General features: G+C 47.6%; 1 protein-coding gene across 1 annotated transcript; it reads left to right on the top strand.

Annotated features, from left to right (window-relative positions):
- Positions 1 to 7195: 7195 nt before the first annotated feature.
- LOC309361245 (uncharacterized protein) lies at positions 7196 to 19050 on the top strand (the record flags this gene model as incomplete). Its single annotated transcript, XM_081896159.1, has 6 exons — positions 7196 to 7216; positions 7450 to 7529; positions 8044 to 8140; positions 8669 to 8773; positions 9118 to 9223; positions 19043 to 19050. 6 exons carry the CDS (start codon positions 7196 to 7198, stop codon positions 19048 to 19050), a joined length of 417 nt encoding a protein of 138 aa, XP_081752285.1.
- Positions 19051 to 19308: the final 258 nt, after the last annotated feature.

Genomic DNA, 19308 nt, shown 5'->3' with positions numbered 1-19308 from the left:
CCTCCCAGACCTTAAATTGTATTACGTATCTGCTTGTTTGGTATGGATCAGGGACTGGATGAGATTGGACAAGCAAGAGGCACTAGAACTAGAAGGTCATGACAACAGATTTGGTTGGCATGCATATTTATGGTATGGGAAAGGGAAGATTCATAGAAGCTTTTACAACCATATAATCAGGAAATCATTAATGAGAGTATGGGAGAGATATAAAGACTTATTGGAACAAAAGACTCCGTGGTGGCTTTCACCACATGAAGCATTACTGCTCAAACCACTTGGAAAGAAAGGAAAATGGCTCACATATGCTGATTTATTAAAGGAACATGATGGAAAATGGAAATTAAGAGATTATGATGAGATCAAAGACCACTTTCAGAGTTGGTTGCATTATCGACAACTACATGAAACATAAAGAAGACTGTAAGAAAGTGTCAGGGAACTGCCATCGGAGCCAAGAGTGGAGGTGAGGCTCCCTAGCGATGCAGGAGAAGGGCCCAGCCGGGACAGAGGGAACACTTCCTCGGAGGAAGGAGATCAGCGTGACACCAGGAAGAATAGAGAGCCGGAAGGGACGTCGGAGAGATGGCTCCAAGACTCTTCCACAGAGACCAGCGGGGAGAGCCCAGGACCTCCGCTGGCCACACCCACTCTGCGCAGAAAACTTCCACGCAGGGAAGCTAGGCGACGACTTGGTGTCAAAGAGCTTTTGTGTTGGAAGAAGTTCAGGAAACGCCCACTGACGGATTCTGCCAGTGACTGACACAGCCACGGAGAAAGTGCTGTTCAGCCAGGGAAAAGTTTAGCCAGGGAACGTTGCCAAAAGCAGCGGCCACTTACGCACAAGCAACCCCAATTCCCTTTACAGAAAGGATTTAGTTATACTAGATCTAGGTTTCAAACGGAAGTGATTGAAGGGAAAGTGAAACTACTGAAGGCCGCATATAGCATACTATTAGAATGGGAGACGAAAGATGAAGAGGTAAAATCAGTTATGATTAAATGGGCACAAGATGTAGGTCACAACATCATGATGGAGGATTGGGTTAAATTATGGAAAACTGACTTAAAATTTACAGACTGTTCCCTATTGAAGGAGAATTACATGAAGATGATGTACAGATGGTACACAACACCAGTCAGTGCAGTTAGGGAAAATGTACAAAACTAGTTCAAACATATGTTGGAAGTGTAAGGAAAAGGAGGGAACATTTCATCATATGTGGTGGGATTGTAAGGTAATTAAAAAAAATTGGGAAATGATATACAATGAACTGAAGAAAATGTTCCATCTAACATTTGTTAAAAAACCCGAGGCATTTTTGTTGGGGATCGTAGGGAAAGACCTGCCAAAAAAGTTGAAAAACATCTTCATGTATGCGACAACGGCCGCGAGAGTTCTGATAGCACAAGGATGGAAGACTGAAGAAATCCCAACTAAAGAATTATGGCAAGAAAAATTGATGGATTATGCAGAACTGGCAAAATTGACTCATAAGCTACGGGACAAGGATAACTGTGACTTTAAGGATGAATGGGAACCTTTCACAAAGTATTTGAAGACGCAACAAAGCGAACTGGACTCCTTGGCAGGTTTTGAATAAACATCCACAATTATTTTTTTTTTTACTGATAACAATTAGCTAAACAGTTGGAGGATCTATACAACTCTGTAACATGCAGAAAATAGCATTATTGGAGAAACCAAAGACTGGAACTGAGGGAAGTCGGGGGGTGGGGGGTGGGTTTTGTGGGGGGAGGGGGGGAGGAAAAATGGGGAGGGAATAAGGATATGTTTTTGGAAAATATGCTTTGTTATAACTTTGAATAAAAAAATTTAAAAACAAAATTTGGAAAATTAATTTAAAAGACTGAAAAGAAAAACACCATAAATTATCCAGAATCCCAAGCAGCGACACTGTGAAACTTTCATAGGAATAAAAGGTAGGAGGAAAGGAGGCACAATGTCAAGCAGGCAGCAGAATAAACCCGAGCACTGTGGGTCTAAAACCGGCCCCTGAATCTCTTGCTCCCCACTCTGCCCTTCTAACAAGAACATTTTTTTGCTTGCTGGATGGCTGTGTGCAATGAGAGCTCAGTCACTGAGGAAGGGTGCTGGCCCAGTGGGAGAAGTATGTGCTTGGCATGCAGGCGATCCAAAAATCCATTCAAGAGCAAAATTCCAGTTCTCGTGTTTTCTGTTGAAATGGCTAATTTAAAGGGGAATAGCATGGTGCCTTCCACAGAGTCAGACCAAGGAGAAATTCTGTAAGCAAAGGTAGCAGGCTTTGAAAAGCTTATGCAGATACACAAGGACACATTGCTAAAAGAAACAAAGGGATTTGGAGGGACCATGAGTGAACAGGTAGTACCAGAATGTACAGAATTGTACCTAGAAAAGGGTTACAACTGGACTACCTTTTTGTAAACAAAAACAACAACAACCCCCAAAATAAAACTCGGAAGCAGCAGGACTCCTTAGCAACTCTTCAAAAAACAAAACACAAAACTGCATATCCCTACCTAGTCACCAAATGTGAGGGGAAACGTAAACCAGCGTCTTACACTGCTTTAAATGATAGCCAGATTCTGCCATTTTTTTACCACACCAGAAGTAAAAGCACGGGGCATTAATAAGTTTTTGAAAAATCATGCACTTCATTTGTAGGCAAGGGGAAGCTTTCTGAAATGTACAAAATCTTACTAAGACACACAATCTGTTGAAATGACCAGGCAGCGGACGAGATTCGGGGACAGTGGTGTGCCGCCTGGGGAAATGTTCCTTTCCATTCACCTTAAGCAAAGATGTGGTGACCTTGTGCATCCATAAATAACTTTCAGAAATGTATTTCATTACTTCCCAAAGCTTCTCACTGGGCTACCAAATGGCATTTCTTTCTATTTTGGATGAAACTGGGGAAGCAGCTTTAGAAGAAGGGGTTGCTGACTTTCACTGGCCTGGAAAACACCTGATGCCAATATGATGGCATAGCGGTGTCCGCAAATTGTGGGTGGTGAATTGCTTGGGTGGCCTCTCTTGAGAAACGTTGCCAGAAAATGTATGAACCTGTTTGTGATAAAAAGTGATTTGTAAAGCTGCAAACAGCAGGTGTCCCAAGGTTAGGGAGAAAACATGGCAACGAAAGAGGGGGGAGATTAGTTCAGGGTCAAGCTGGATGGGTTGTCAAGGAAACAGTGTCCTGCCCATCTTTGTGACATCTCGTGCTGCTTGTAGAAAAGACAGAGGCTACACATCCCTGTCGTGGGATAGTTGGGAGGAGTTGGCTGAGACAGAATTGGGACGGAGAAGCAAGCAAGCGAGCGAGGGACCAACAGGGGAGATAGGTGTAGACTTTGCTTTGCTTTCACTTTATCATTTCATTTTCCTCTGTATATTTTGTGCACCTATTTTCCTGTATACTTTAGACAGAGAGGAGTAGCAATAGGGTTGGAGGCAAGGTTCAGAGTTAGTGTTGTGTGAGCATTTTAAAGCAGTTGAGTTTAAACAGGAGGGGATTTCAGCTGAAGAGATGGCCAGCATCGTGAATCTGTAAGTAGGATGTCTTCTGCTTCTTTCTTTTAATCTTCTGGGGCGAGGGCTTGGGGTCCCCCACACGGCCAGCATCCCCATGGAATTTAACCCCTTCTTGAACAGCTTAACTTCTCTTCCCACCCGCCTTCCCATTCTCCCTCCAATCTCATTGCAGCTCAGCTGGTTAGAGGGAGCTGCAGATAGCACCAAGGTTGCAGGCCCGATTCCCAGAAGGTACAGCTGCAGATTCCTGCATTGCAGGGGGTTGGACTAGACCTTCCATGATCATTATTTGGGGATGCTTTTTATTACATTCGTAGCCCACTTTTCATCCAAGCAGTTCAAGGTGGCATTGATGGCTTGCCTTTCCCCCTGTTTCTCCCCTCACAACAAACCTGTTAGGCAGGCTAGGATGAGAGTGACTGGACCCAACATCAAACAGTGCACTTCATGACTGAGTGGGGATTTGCGCTCGGATCTCCCAGGTCCTCCTAGTCCAGAATTCTAGCCACTATACACCCCCCTCTCTCTACCCCTTCTCCGTTTCTCAACTCTTCAGCCATCAACTGCAACAGACAGGGGTTCTGTCAGTCTTCCTGTCAGTCACTCTGACTCCAAGAGAGTTTTCATTGCATTCTTTGGCTCATCTATGCCTTGATGCTTTGACGACCTTCCTAGCAGCCCCCTTCGCTCTCCAGGCAGGGCTGCTGTCCTAACAGCATTGTGCTGAGGGCTCTTTTAAATGCTGGAAATGCTTCCCTTATCTTTCCTTTGCTGGGGATGGGGGTGGGGGGAGTGTTGGAATCCCCCCCACATACATGAGATGCACCACTGTGTTCCTGTGGAGAGCCGTTTGGGGTCTGTGGGTGCATAAAAAAACAAAAAGAGCCCTATTGCGTGGCGAGTTCCCGCCCCCCCCCAAGGGGAAATAAAGACACACGACACAATTATTTCAGGTTAATGGGCTAAATATGGCCACAACTTTATTGGTTACAGGTGATGAGTGGTATTGGCTTAGGCATTGGTCCTAACCGACTATCCGGCTTCAGCCCGTCCGCTTGAGGTCCGGGAAGGGTTAACCACCAGTAGGGGGAGTCCTGCTGATGCACGTCAACTCGCACCCCCCTCCCCGGGGTCACCACTCAGGGGCGTGCCTTAGGCCCTCACCTCCATAGGCTTCGACAGGGCCACGCCCCCGGAATCCTTTATCGGACTACCCTTCAATATGCGGGGCAGGTGATGGCGCTTCCTCCCCTCTTCCATCTACAGAACAATACCAATACCAATGCCTAACCGCCAATACCCAGAAAGTTGTGACGATTTGCTACGAGGTAGACGGCGATAAATAGGGCTGGTCACGCCCCCTGAGCCAGCCGATTGGCTGTCCAGGGGCTGACGCGGCCGGGGATTCCCTCAGTCGCCCGCAACTCCACCTCCTTTGTAGGCGGAAGTGGCTTTGCTGGATCAGAGGAAAAGCCCATCTAGTCCAAACTCACAAGCAGTAGCCCACTCCTGCTGCTTCTCCTCTAGCTGTTGGCTTCAGAGGTAGAGTGCCTCTGTTCCTGGAAGCTCTATATTGCTATGCTGAGTAATAGTAAGAGATGCTGTTGTTCTCCTCCAACAATTGGTGTAATCTGCTTCCCAGCCCTGCAGGCTACTTGTCCTTGTAGCATCGGCTGCCTGCAAATTTCAGCAACGGAGTAAACATGATGTGAAGAAGTTCCCACCAACATACTCAAATTAGTTGATTCAAAGCTCTCCCTCCATCTGCTTTCTCTCCAAGACCACGATCATCTCGGATAACTCCTTCCTGCTCCTTTCCTTGTTTTTTTTTAAAAAAATAAATAAATAAACAAATGCTTGAAGATTTCTTAGTTTACAAAAAAAAGTGCCTTGTCTCTTTTGTCAAGTTGTGTTTTCTACAGATCAGTTTCATTTGTTGTGAGACAGTAGTGTTGCATGCAGTGTTGGGTTAGGAAGAACAGAGGGGGAAAGAGGGGGAGGGTGGGGCCGGGTGGCAATGCTTCTCTTCTACTTAGTGTACAGGGGAAACTCGGAAAATTAGAATATCGTGGAAAGGTTCATTTATTTCAGTAATTCAACCTAAAAGGTGAAACTAATATATGAGATAGACTCATGACATGCAAAGCGAGATATGTCAAGCCTTTATTTGTTGTGATTGTGATATTATGGCGTACAGCTGATGAAAACCCCAAATTAACAATCTCAGAAAATTAGAATATGAAATGAAATCAGCAAAACAAGGATTGCAAACAGAGCAATATTTGACCTCTGAGAAGTAGACGTTTCACCTTTTAAGTTGAATTACTGAAATAAATGAACTTTTCCACGATATTCTAATTTCCCGAGTTTCCCCTGTATGTGTGGGGTTTTGTGTCAGCATCACTTGTGTGGGTTCACTTACTATTCCCTTGTTGCATTTCCTTGGTGGTGAGAGAGGTTGGGGGTGACCTAGGGTGTGGTTGGTGGTCTTTGGTTGGCTGCAGGGAGATTTGTTTTTGTGTGTGAGTGGGCACCTAGGGTACAAATAACCAGAAACCTCATCAAACTATACCTCCACAACTACAACCCCTCGTGGCGACAAATCAACAAATACCCGAGGAGATGCAACAACACCAAATGCTCCTTTCCTTGTTGATACGATGTCCCGCAGCCAAAGTAGTGTGTGAAATGACACGGCTCTGCCTGCAACTGTTAGGCCACCCGTATTTGTGTTATGGCTATGCTGCAAAGACTCCCTGCCTTCTCTTACACACACACACACACCATTTTGGTTGTAGGCTTCTGTCTCAGGTTTTGAAATGTGTTGGGGAGGGGGCTTTACTGGGTTGTTTTTCACCTTTATTATGCATTTTATTATGCATATTGCGATTTTTATGTTGGAACCAGTGCTTTTTTCTATTAAAAAAATGTTTGGGGTACTCTCATTTTGACTCAAGAAAATCACCATTTTATAGTTCAAATCGGGGAAATAAATGCAGTACAGTAAATGGACAAAAGCGCAAAGATTCACAAAATGTTTTGGGGTGTGCGCACCCCTGCATCCCCCCAGAAAAAAGCACTGGTTGTAACTGAGTCCTGTGGGTATAGGGCGGTATAACAACAACAAGAAGAAGGTCTGCCCCTCTCCTTCTCTTCTAGGTTCAGGCGACTGAGGGACATGGCAGCCCGCAAGAAGAAGGGGACCCGCAAAGTCCCCCAGAAGTCCAGGGTTGCTGGGGGCCCACGTGAGCAAATGCTTCCTTTTCATTTTGGAGCGTAAGGAGGGGTGGCCTTAATGCTCTAATCCTCAACTGTGGAAAATAAGTAGAAAGGAACTAACCTGCCCCCATGTCCTTTCCTGCTTCTCTTGTTGCAGATGGTTCAGAGACTGGCAGGGTCTGGGCATCGCCTGTGGTTAGTATTTGAGAAAACAGCACAGTACATACGAAATCCCTCACCCCCACCCCCCCATCCACCAGTGCTGTTTGTACCCCCATTTTGGCGGTCTCAGATGCAGAGAAGCCCTCCTGCCATGAACTGACAGCCTGACTCTTGCCATTCCAGCAACTGGAGAAGGATGAGATGTTGCTCTGCTGCGTGCTGGCCACTTGCTCGGAGGCCCGCGCGAGAGAAAAGGACAGGTTGAGGTATTCCAAGAAGATGGCCGTCAAGGCAATTGCGGTGAGTGAGAGGTTGCATGAGGTATCCAGGGGTGAGGTGGGCAGGAGAGCTGGGGATGGGATTGGGGGGATGCTGGGCAGAAGGAAGGCCTGGCGGGGTCTGGCCAAGAGAAGGGTTGTGCAGGCATTTGGCATTACATTGCCAATTCCTGCACTGAGTTTGGGGTTGGAGGAATCCACCTGATGTCCGTAGGGAACTGACGTTTCCCCCCTCCGCCCTCTGTTCTCTATCAGGATCTCATGGGACGGGTTGTGTGCTTTACGCAGCCTGAATTGGCCCTTGCTATGGCGCTGGAAGCCCTTTACCAACTGAGGTATACCGGGTTTTTTGAGCTTGACGAGGAGCTGGCGGGGGGGGGGGGGGAGGGGAGGGGAGCAGAATGTGGAAAGGTGTTACCAGACCTTGCCACTGCAGTGAATTCGATTGGAAGAATTGCTTACAATTTCTTGGGTTTCTTGCGTTCAAAGAGCTTTCTTTATGCAGCAACTATTTACAGGATGAGTGGAGATGTGAGAGAGAAAATAGAAGATATATTGTCTAGAGATGACTGCGAAATGACTCGGCTTTTAGGGGTGGGATTAACTAAGACCTAGAGGCTTGCAACCAAGTGCCAGGTAGACTGCCACATAAACAGTGCCCTCGTGTGTTTATTTTAATTTTACCTTTATTCATTTTTACCCTGTAAAATTGATACGCTGCTTGATTGTAAAAAGTGGTTTAAGCTAACACAGGAATTCACTAGAACTTCAAGAGAATGGCATGTATTTGATGCTCCCCCCCCCCCCATATGAGACAGAGTCTAAAAAGGTTTCCCTCCTTCTCTCCAGCCTCATGAAGCCCAAATTACCACTGAAGCTCCACAGCCTGATTGTGCATGCAGCCTTTGCGGCGGTCATTGAGGTCAAAACTGAGCCCGACAAGCAGGTAAGTTGTTAGCCTTGAAATTTGACTTCTGTAGTTGTTGTTTCTTCTTCACACGCTTTAAGCATTGCTCAACATCTGATCTCTCTTTCCCCTGCTTGGCGCATCCTCTCCCTCATTGCCATTGCCTGCAGGAGTTAGAGGAACGTTATACTCTGATGCTGGGAGGCCTCCTCTGGGAGGCCCCAAGCACTAAGACCCTGAACTTGCTGTTGAATGTAAGTATCTTGATGGCCTCAGTGGCTGTTGGACCTAGAAAGCTTTCATGGAGAAGCCGCCACCTAGCAGTGCACCTCTTGGGCCCTTCCCCTCTTGTAAGGCAAGCTGGCCACATGGACCAGCCAGCAAAGGCCCACTTGCCCAGACAGCCAAAGGAGGGCCTTGGATGCAGAGCTACAATTTGGGGCTGGAGGACATTGCCATTTTAGAACAGAAACGGATCTCTCTCTGAGAGTGTAAAGGGCTTCACAGTGGTCTGCCTCTTTCCCCCAGACCAGCCTCCTGATTCTGAGGTCCCCTTTCCTCCCACAGGAACTGAGAGGTTACACAACAAGTGTGATTGCAGCGGAGAGGCAACTGGCAGCCAGTGGCATTAGCTGGCTGATGTCCTGTGCAAGAAGGCTCAGTTGCCTGAAGGTAAGTCTCTCACCTTTGGCACCTTCACAGCCCCAAGAGGCTCCCAGAGTGGCTTGTGAAAGGATTCCCACAGGAGGAATCACAGTCTGGTATCAGGCGCACAGCACAATGTGTGTCCCTGGGATGCCGGACAAGGCTGGAGACATTTCCTGCCCTCTTCCTTGATCTTACACTTCCACCTTGGGGCCAGGCAATAGAACTCACTCATCCCATGATGGAAGCAAGTCTTCCCTGGCTTGGGTCTGCTTCCATGTTCTCTTGCACCCATTATTTTTTTTTGGGGGGGGGGGGTTTAGGATCAGATCAGTCATCTGGCCCAGTACGGTCTTTTCTTTTCTCTACAGCATGCTCTCGTCCCTCTGGAGCTGGCTCACTTCTGCCCCAAAGAAGGTAACACCCCACAGCCTGGGGACATGGGACACACTTTCCAGACTAAGGAGAGCCCACTCAGTAGCTGCAGCATCCTTGCTTGATGCAGACCTCCTGGGTCATGTGGCTGTGCAATCCTGCCACAGCACAAAGATGGCCAAACTGCAGGCTTGGAAGGAGTTGTTGCCACCAAAGGCAGGATCCATAAATAGAACCCCAGCCCTGGAAGCCTCCTTGTAAATGGGGTGGAATGGGGGCCAGGTCAATTTGGTGAATCAGTAAAGGTGGCAGAAATTCATCTCTCTTCTCCTTCATTCTCTTCCAGATGACATAAGACTTGATGTCAGTTTCGATTATGGGGAGAAGACACAAGTTTCAAGGCTCAGCGATGATGGAGTGGCAATTTTTGCTTGCTGTTTCATTGTGTCTTGTTGCTGTTGTTTTAGAATTCTTTCCTATGCAATATTACTTTTTTATTGCTTTTAAATTGTTGCTTTTTAAATTGTCCTTGTAAAGGAAAGTGTTCTGCTAATGTTGATTGTATTCTGAATTGCTTCAAGAAGCCTCATAGCAATGAATAATATTAAGAGTAATAATTATTTTACCTGCCTTAATTATAATAAAGCATTGACATGCATATTTTAAATTAGCGGTTAAGGTCTTAAGCTACACATTTTAATAGTTTCACATCTGTATTCTTTACTGTGTTCTAGCTTATAGATTTTGATTTTAACCTACATATATATGAGAGCCAGTGTGGTGTAGTGGTTAAGAGCGGTAATCTCCTAATCTGGGGAACCGGCTTCGCGTCTCCGCTCCTCCACATGCAGCTGCTGGGTGACCTTGGGCCAGTCACACTTCTCTAAAGTCTCTCAGCCCCACTCACCTCACAGAGTGTTTGTTGTGGGGGAGGAAGGGAAAGGAGAATGTTAGCCGCTTTGAGACTCCTTAGGGTAGTGATAAAGCGGGATATCAAATCCAAACTCTTCTTCTTCTTCTTCTACAACATGTTCTCTATCTCTGTAGAAGTCCATATTCTGGTTTGTGGCTGTAATAAACTGATTCGTTCATTCATTCAATAAAGCTTCGGTGGTTTTGAAATTCAGTAAATTGTCTCTGCCTCCATTTTTTGATATTGAGGGAAACGCTCTGTAAAATAATCAGAAAACATCAGGGTTGTAGTCAACATCAGTCCTTTCCACAGCAGACCTATTTAAATTGATGGGCACAAATTACGTGGCTGTGTTGATTTTGACGCATCTCTTCTCAGTAAAACTCAGTTGACTACTCCTCACAGGATATCATGGAATTGTAGAGTTGGAAGGGACCACAAGAGTCATCTAGTCCACCCCCTGCAATGCAGGAATATTTTGCCCAACGTGGGGCTCAAACCCACGACCCTGAGATGCAGAGTCTCACACTCTACTGACTGAGCTATGGGCAGATATCTTGTTTGATAAATGTGTCCCTTGGAAACATTTTGGTTTTATCCTCTCTGCAGGAGGTGCTATGCCTGATCATTCCATCTAGTTCTGACGAAAGAGAGGTGGGGGTTGTTTTCTGATTTCTTAATTGTGAATATTTGGGGGGGAGGGGAGGCATGGGTGGAAAGGAGATACTCAGATGGACCAGAGTGAAATGGGGGCTTCGGGATGGCTTGGGGAAGTCTCAAAGTGTCACATCCAAACCAAAACTCTTGGTTGTGGGATGCCCCTGCCTTCTGTCATCATTTGAGCTTTCCTCTGCTTTCCTTTCAAGCTGCTGTCTGGAAGAAGGCCAAAGCCCACTTAAACATCAGAATGATTCTAAGAAAGCATTCATTCAACAGCCAGAGTTGAATGAAGACGATGTGCTAGGAGGAGAATGAGCTAATTAAACCATTCTGCAACACACACACACACACCCCAGCATAGCTTCAACGTTTAGCACAAAAAGTCTTCAGCCAGATGTCATGCAACCCTTTGGCAGGGGCAACTTATCATTTTATTGATTTTCCATAACAAATAATTTAAAGGCGGACAATCTTGCACAGGAGTGTTGCCATTTAAACTGCTGGTGTGACGTAGGAACCCGAACAAAGAGAAGGAACCAACTACCCAGAGTCTGCTACCGATTGCCCTTGTTCTCCACCTCCCTCTATCCTAATCAGCCGCAAACAAGAGTTCAGATTTGAAAGCCTTGTTATCACCTCATTCACTTCAATTAGCCAGCTGCTCTGGCAGATGACATCAGTTCCTTCCCGCTCCCAATATTCCTGCTCCTAACCTGGTTAGCCATAGCCCGGAAGCTGAATCTCAGGGGAACGCCTTTGGGCTGGGAAGGGCTCCTGGCCTGTGAAATGCGCTCAAAATGTAAAGATGCCTTCTTTCCAGGGAGCCAAGGGAGAAGGGGGGAATTTGAAATACCTCCCAAACTTCCCACGTCAGAGATGCAGGAGTTGCGTCACCTCCAACTTCCTCAGGGATGAAGCAGCTACGAAAAACGAAGCATCCCACCTGGGCACGGTTTCTGAGAGAGCAACAGCAGAAGACCCAGACTCTGGCAAGATGAGCATTTGCCCAGTGGATTCTGGCCGCTCCATGAGGGCAGACAGGAGATGGCTGCGGTGGCCGCCAGCCCCTTCCCACTCCATCTCAGATACAGAACACATTTGCTCTGCCACTCCTTGGCTCTGGCGCCACCTACTGTTGGCCTCCTTGCCTTCCACCCTCCCAGTCCCAATGAGCACCATCCACCCCTGGTCCAGAGGCGCAGAGCAGTAGTTAGGTGATCTTGTGCCCCGGCAGAACCGTCCAGATGGCGCCCCCAGCCACGGACAAGTTAGCTCTTCTTTCTGCCTCTCCTCCACCCCACCCCCCAACCATTCAATTCACCCTGGAAGTACAAGTATCAAAAAGTAAAATGTTAGAGGTTTCCCCCCACCCCATAGCAATATATTTGATTCAGCTAGCTGGTCAGTCTACTTTTGGTTTCAGTACTGGCTCCTTGTTAAATTAATACTGTATCAGAAACCCCCCAAGCAGATATCCAAAGTTCTTTGGCATTTCTCTAGCTGTTAATGAGATGTCTCTTCTAGTCCAGGGGAGTCTTTTCATCTTCTTCCAGGAAACCAAGAGTCGAAAGCCTTGATTTTCCTTTTTTTCTTTTTCCAGTCATTTCCACACAGTTAGTCATTATTAGAGTTAGTAAAACTTACTATATTAACAAATGCAATTTTTTTAGCCTCCCTTGCTTTCTTGGTGACCTTCAGCTTAAACACAAACTGTTCTGGAGTGAGAAAAACCTATCACACTCCAAAAGCCCAGCTGGAGGGACCTGGAAGTGTGCGGGGAAGAGCAATTTTGTAGTGGGTTTGTTGCACAGGAGCACCAAGTTCACTAACTGGCTGATTCAGATTGAATCCCATTCAAAAAGAGTGCAATGGTGTGTGTTTCAGCCAGCCATCCGGCTGCTGCAACTATTCCCTGGGTGCCACCACACTGTCCTGTCTGTGTGTTTGGAAGGGAATGGGAGCTATGCTCCCCCCAGAGACACTCCACTCCTTCTTCCTTAGCTGTGTTGCTCAACAGTTGAGGCAACCTTCACAGTTCTGGGATGCCAATGCCAAAGACCTGTAAGTGTGCTGTCAATATATTTACAATGCAGGGGTTCCTCCGGAGGAGACGCCCACTTGTTTGTTTTGCGTTCATGTCTTGCTTGCCCAAAACTTAACACAGTGGTTAGACACTACTAAGGGCATGGTCAGAGTGCTTTAATCCATTCTCATTGGAAAAGCTGAAGTTCTGGGCTGGACCTGAATCCCTCCCACAAAATACTGACAGTCTGGAAACACCCTGGGTGTAAACATGTTTTAGTGGAGAAAGGATCTTTGCCTCTTCCTCCTTCCTAACCTGCAGTAGTGCCCTGGCAAATCACAAAGTGCAGGCTCCCTTCATGGTACTCACAGCCACACCACTTCTAAGGTTATACAAATTTTATTATATCAACAACAAATAAACACAATAAGGCTATAATGATACAATCTGAATCATTAGGGGTGCATTGCAGCAGTCATTGCAAATCTCCATGAGTCGCCTTTCAGCCAGAAGCTCTGCAGCACAGGTGGTTCTGATGATTCCCCTGTAAGGAAGGCTTACAATGTAGGAGGCTTTGGGGCTTTGCGAGAGGGGGGAAAGTGGGGACATCATAGAAGTATGCATGATGTGGGAAAGGTGCAGAGCGATGTTTCCTCCTCATAATATCAGAACCTGGATCTCTTTAAGAAAGAGGAATGTTGGCAGATTCAGGCCAGACACAGTGCCTAGTGACACTGAAATTTCCTCCTTCCAGAGGCACTGACGGGGGATGGCTTTAAGAGAGGATTCGTCAAATTCATGGAGGGTTAGACCACGTTGCACCTCCAGCCGCAGAGGCAGTCTACCTCTGCCTACCCGTTGCGGGCGTCCCCAGTGGGGAGAGTGGAGCTGCATTTGGAGTCTGCTTGGGGTTTCCCTTGGACATCTGCTGGGCTGCTGAGAGCTAGACTAGATGGGCCTTGGTCTGATCCTGCAGGGCTGTGACAATAAGAGCCTGGAGTATGGCTGCTTCGCGAGCAGTTCAGGGAAAAGTAGTGCAGAGTGGCATCTCCCTGGGAAGGGGCACGTGCTCAGGAAAGCTGTCTCTTGCTTCTGGTCCTAAGAGTTGGGGTGGGGACATGGAGGAAAGGGGTGCAGCCTTCTGTAGAGGCCAGAGTCTCCCCCCTGCCTCTCTCTGCCACCTCTGAGGTGCCCGAAAAGGCAGATAGCAGAGGAAGCGAACCAATAGTCACGTTCATCTGTACTGGCTCAGTATGCCCTATTCTGACAGATGCTGCCTTTCATATTCACGCCCAAGAGCCTTTCCGCTCCAGAGATCTGGGGCTGAACCCGGGATCTGCACGCCAAGGCTGGAGTAAGAAAGAGCCCTTGCCAGCTGGCCACGTTGGGCGCCTGCCTGGAGAGTGGAAGCCGGGGGTTGGAGGGACATCGTGCTGCTCCTGGCAACCCCCACCCAACCCGACGTCCTCCTCCGCCTGAGTGTATCTTCAGAACAACCCTCTGTGAGGGAGGCTAAGCTGGCCCAAGGACTTGCCCAAGGACTGGCCCAAGGTAGCTCAGCCAAGTTGCCAAGGCATTTAAGCATTTAAGACCGTGCACCCTTTCCCCTCAGATGAGAAAGCCGGGATGAGTCATGCTAGCAGCCTGTGGCCTTGATGGGCTCTGAGGCAGCCCAGACCCCTTGTCTGCAAGCAGGCTGCCTCCTGGGACGATCAGCATTTTTTTCCCCAAGGGACAGAAGCGCACGACTTCCCCCTCCCACTTGCCGCCCACCCCAGTCTTTCTCCAGCGGCTCAGTCTAGTGCACCAAGCGGCTCATCCCAGGTGGGAAGTAAGAGTTTCGCATAAGGTTTTTAAGCTGATAGACAAGGAATCAGAAGTCTTTTCGTCTTCTGTTTCTTTTCATTTTTATGTTTTCAAAATGCTTGATATCTGACACTGATTTCTGTATATTGTGTTTTCTTTGTTTTTCAAGCTTTCATAAAAAATAGCCTTTGAAACCAGCTGGTACACTGGTCAGAAGACTTGCCTTCATGTCCACAGAATGGAGAAGAAAAGTTCGCCCAACGAATCCATGGGTGCGACCACAGAGACCTCCGGCTCCCACCTGGCTGAGCCTTCTCATTGCCAGCTCACCTCAATGCCCTCTGTTCCCAGAGAAACCACTGGAAGAGCTGCTTCCCTTAGCCAGGAAGAGTCGGGGTCCCAGCAGCCTTCCCAGCAGGCCTCCCACATGTCCTCCTTTTTGGGCAGTGCTCCATTGCAGGTCCCCGAGCAGCTTGCCGAAGAAAGGCCCCATGGCACTGGCCAAAGTGCTTCCCTCCCATCTCTGGGTGAGGTTTCTTCTTCCCAGTGCACCACCCAGGGAATGGGTCACCAGCGTGCAGCGACGTTCTCTAGCCTGCAGTCTGGGAGTAGGAAAAGTGTGATCTGCTTTGCGGGCATCTCCTTTGAGAGTGCTCTCCAGGGGACCCAGGCTGTTTCCTCTGCCTCTAAGTCTCCAGAGGGGTCTGTCCCAGCTCCGAGCACAGCTGATCTGGCTAAAGGCGGCCAGGGGCAAGGCCAGGTAAGTCCAGATTGAGAGGTAGGGAAAGGGCTTTGAGGCTGTAATGCCCTCCTTGAGTCTCTCCAGCTGTTTGGACAACTGCCCCCATCCCTGACCCCTGGCCATACCGCCTGGGCCTGGTGAGAGATGGAGCCCCAGAACACCTGGAGTGCACCAGGCTGGGGAAGGATGTCGTGAGGTGGAAGGCAAAAGGAAGGCAGACAGCCCATCCCGGGGTCGGTCCTTTTCCTCCTTCTAGCTTAATGGCTCACCTGAGCCGCCATCCTTTAAACTGGGGAAGCAGCAGCGGCTCATCAGAACTCACAAGTTAGGAAGTCCTATGTTATCGTCCCCATCTTCTTGTTATGTCCTGTTGGTGGGGAGAATCGTGTCGTTTTCCTGTGGGTGGGCAGCCAGCCAGCAGCAGGCTGGCAGGTGGGCCCAGGGAAATGGCTTTGTTGGGGGAGCCTCAGAATTCGTCCTCTGCATGTTTGTTCCCTGTTGCCCCAAAGTGGGAACTGTCTTGCAATTCAGGCTTGTGGCACACAGGTAGAGAAGGGGAGCCGTTTGTCTCTTCAGATGCCTGGGAGAAGAGAGCAGTGGGTGGGGGCAGCCTCTGCTCCCCCTTCTAGAAAGGAGGCCTTTGCCAACATGGGTGCAATTCTGCTCCATGTGGGGAAAGTGTTTATCCATCATGGACTTGGGGGGATGCTGCTGCCAGCCAATATGGGCTTTGAAGGATATTTTTTTACTGTAGGCCTGTTTATTCTGCTGCATTTCAATGTTTGCCTATTTTCGGACCTAGTTGTAAAGTACCTTGAGATTCCCACATAATAGGTTGCAGGTAAATACTCTAAAAATAAGAACTCCCCCCCCCATCATGTCACAAAGTCAATTGACACAGAGCCTAAAATAATGCCAACGAGCTCTTCTACCTGGAAGTGCAACATCAGCCCTTCAACACATCAGCATGATGTGCAGTTGTCACACGGCTACGACTCATAAGCCATGAATGCAGGTCTGAATAGTGCTCCTTTGGAAACCCCCACCCTCCATGCAGAAAAAGAGCATCTGCCCCTGAAATCCTTTCAGTATAAAGTGTATGAATGACAGGCAGCTAAAAAACTGTCTCCTCGGCTATTTGGCTCATGTGTCTCATAGAACACTTTGTGGGAGAGCTTGCTTGCAGATAGGGATAGCGCACGGTTGGAGAGCCTTTTATTTGTAATTGCCCTGGTTGCTTAGAAGGGTAGTTGGCGGATGAAGTGAATCAAGTCAACTTTAATCGTTTAACCTGCCAGAAAAAGGGCCAGTTTAAAACAGCGGCTGACTAGTTCACAGAGTTCCTGAACAAGCATGCATGGAAGCACCGGTTTCTATCATGACTGAAATGTGCTTCATTTGCAACTAAGTAGAGCCTCTCTGCTAATGCGAGCACAATCCACAGCTTCAGGCAAGGCCATTTATATACCCAGAATCCAGAGCAGCCTTTTCTCATACGCCTCTGAAGTACCACCACTGCAACACCAGCGCTTGGCCTTCTGGCACCTGCAGGCTAGGGAAAGAGCTCTTTAGCACCCTGGGGTGGAGCTCCTTCTCAGCAATAGCACTGTCTGCTCATTCCCAACTTCTTCAACCAGTGCCTCTGTGCCTTCTGTAAATGTCTGGAGTAAATGTCTAGCAGAAAGTGTCTGTCCTCTCCAGGATGTTGAAATACTGAAGAAGGCACCCAATAGCCCTAAGACGGGGGCGGAAACAGTACTTAAGGATGATCAAGCATTGCGTATGAAGGTCCAGGAGCTTGAAGAAAAACTCCAGGCGTTGCCAAAAGTACTCCAGGATCCGCAAGGAAGAGGTATTTTTGAGAATCCTGTCTTCACAAATTCCGGGGACATGGCCCTCCCAGTGTTAAGGTGGGGAGGTGGGGTTGGGAGTTTGCAGATAAGAGTCCAAAGTTAAAAATGTAAAGGCTAATGGAATTCTGTGCTCCGAAGGCTTGCGGATTGCCGCCTGAAGCCTGGAGAGTGGGAGGGGTCAGTGCACACCGATCCCTCTTGCTCTCGAGGCTACGCCTCTCTGTGCAGCGCCCCTTCAGCGAAGCGGGAGGAGAAATGGAAGGGGCTCCGTTTCTCCTGCCGCTTCGCTGAAGGGACGCTTAGCAGAGAGGGGGAGAATTTTTTTCCCCTTGTTCTCCCCCTCCTATGGTCCGGTGCGTCCTATAGAGCGAAAAATACGGTATATATAGAATTCATTAATGAGAAATTTTTAAAAAACTTTTTTTAGAAAAAATGAGTAATAATAATGAAAATGAGTAAGAAGTGAATAGAATGGATGAATGTGTGTATAACTAAAGGAGGAGGAGGAGGGGAGAGAGAGAGAGAGAGAGGGAGAGAGAGAGAGAGAGAGAGAGAGAAGGGCAGTTTTAATTCTCCTGTGGGACCCCTAGGGCTTGGTGTCGGGTCCCTAGATCAGGGCTGAGGCGGCCGTTCCAGGAAATGGGCTCCAATGGTTCAGGCCGCCTACCTGGGTTCATAGGGTTTTAAAATACTGATAAGAAATGGACTGAAAATCAACTCAATAACATAAAGCATGGTTTTTGCTGTGCCCCCCTGCACTGCCAGGGGAGGGTCCACGCCGCGTTCTTCTAGCCCCCAGCCGGTCCCCGGTGTGCGGTTCCTCTGCTCTTTTGCTCCAGCCGCTGGTGATATTGGCTTGGGGTCGGAGCTGGGTTAGGTGGGGCGTTCCCTCCGGGCTTCCCTGTCTCTCCCGATCCCCTCCTATCGTTCTCCCCCCCCCCATGTTACCTGTGGGGGCGCCTTACCAATACAGTCGTACCTTGGATCCCAAACGCCTTGCGACTCGAATGTTTTGGCTCCCGGACGCCACAAACCCGGAAGTGAGTGTTCCAGTTTGTGAATGTTCTTTGGAGCCCAAATGTCCGACGGGGCTTCCGCGGCTTCGGATTGAGTGCAGGAAGCTCCTGCAGCCAATCGGAAGCCGTGCCTTGGTTTCTGAAGGTTTCCCCCCCCCAACTTAAATTTTTATTAGTTTTCATCAAACATACATTCCAATACATTCATTGTATTAATACATCTCATACATAACATTAGCTCTATTGAGCTTTGGACTTCCTTCCTCCCCTTCGGTAAGTATCATATATTTTCATTATGTCACGTATTTTATACATTTATCTATTTGTCCATAAGTTGTTGAAGTTAGTCAAATCCTGCCAGTGTCTTTACAGATTTACAGCTATCTCTTATATAATCCAAGTATTTACTCCAATTTTCATAAAACTTTTGTTCATCCTGATCTTTTATTCTCCCCGATATTCTAGCCAGTTCCGCATAATTAATCATTTTGACCTGCCATTCAGTAATAGTTGGTATTACTTCTGTTTTCCAATTCTGGGCTAGCATAGTCCTTGCTGTTGTTGTGCCATACGGGAATAAGTTTTTATCTTTCTTTTTAACATCTTTTCCAACTAGTCCCAGTAGAAAGGCTTCGGGGTTTTTTTTTTAAAAAAAAGTATACTTAAACCTTTTTTTAAGCTCATTGTAAATTAATTCCCAGAAGCCTTTCACTTTACTGCAATTCCACCACATATGGAAAATGATCTCCTTCTACCTCTCCACATTTCCAGCATTTGTTATTTTTCGTTTTGTACATCTTTGCCAGTTTTACCAGCGTGAGGTACCACCTGTATATCATTTCCCATACATTTTCCTGTAATGCCGTACAAGCCGTAAATTTTAAGTTCACATTCCATAATTCTTCCAGGCTTCTAATTCTATATTATAACCAAAGTCTATGGCCCATTTAATCATAACCTCCTGTAGGAATGAAAATCACGGGAGACGAGTAGTAGGTGTCATGTGAGAGGCGTCTGCCGGGAAAGCCCCGGGAACTCTCTTTTATTGAATATTACAAACATTGCCACAGGTGTGCTTGTGGCTGATTGGTTGATACAAACACAAAGAAACTTAATGCTGATTGGTTAACATACATACAAGGCGGGAATTACATGTGAGGGGTGGGAATTACAT

The sequence above is a fragment of the Podarcis melisellensis genome, assembly GCF_964234715.1.
Source record: "Podarcis melisellensis genome assembly, chromosome: W".
Classification (NCBI taxonomy): domain Eukaryota; kingdom Metazoa; phylum Chordata; class Lepidosauria; order Squamata; family Lacertidae; genus Podarcis; species Podarcis melisellensis.
The sequence above is the reverse complement of the archived record's forward strand: the minus strand, read 5'-3'. Positions and strand labels throughout refer to the sequence as shown.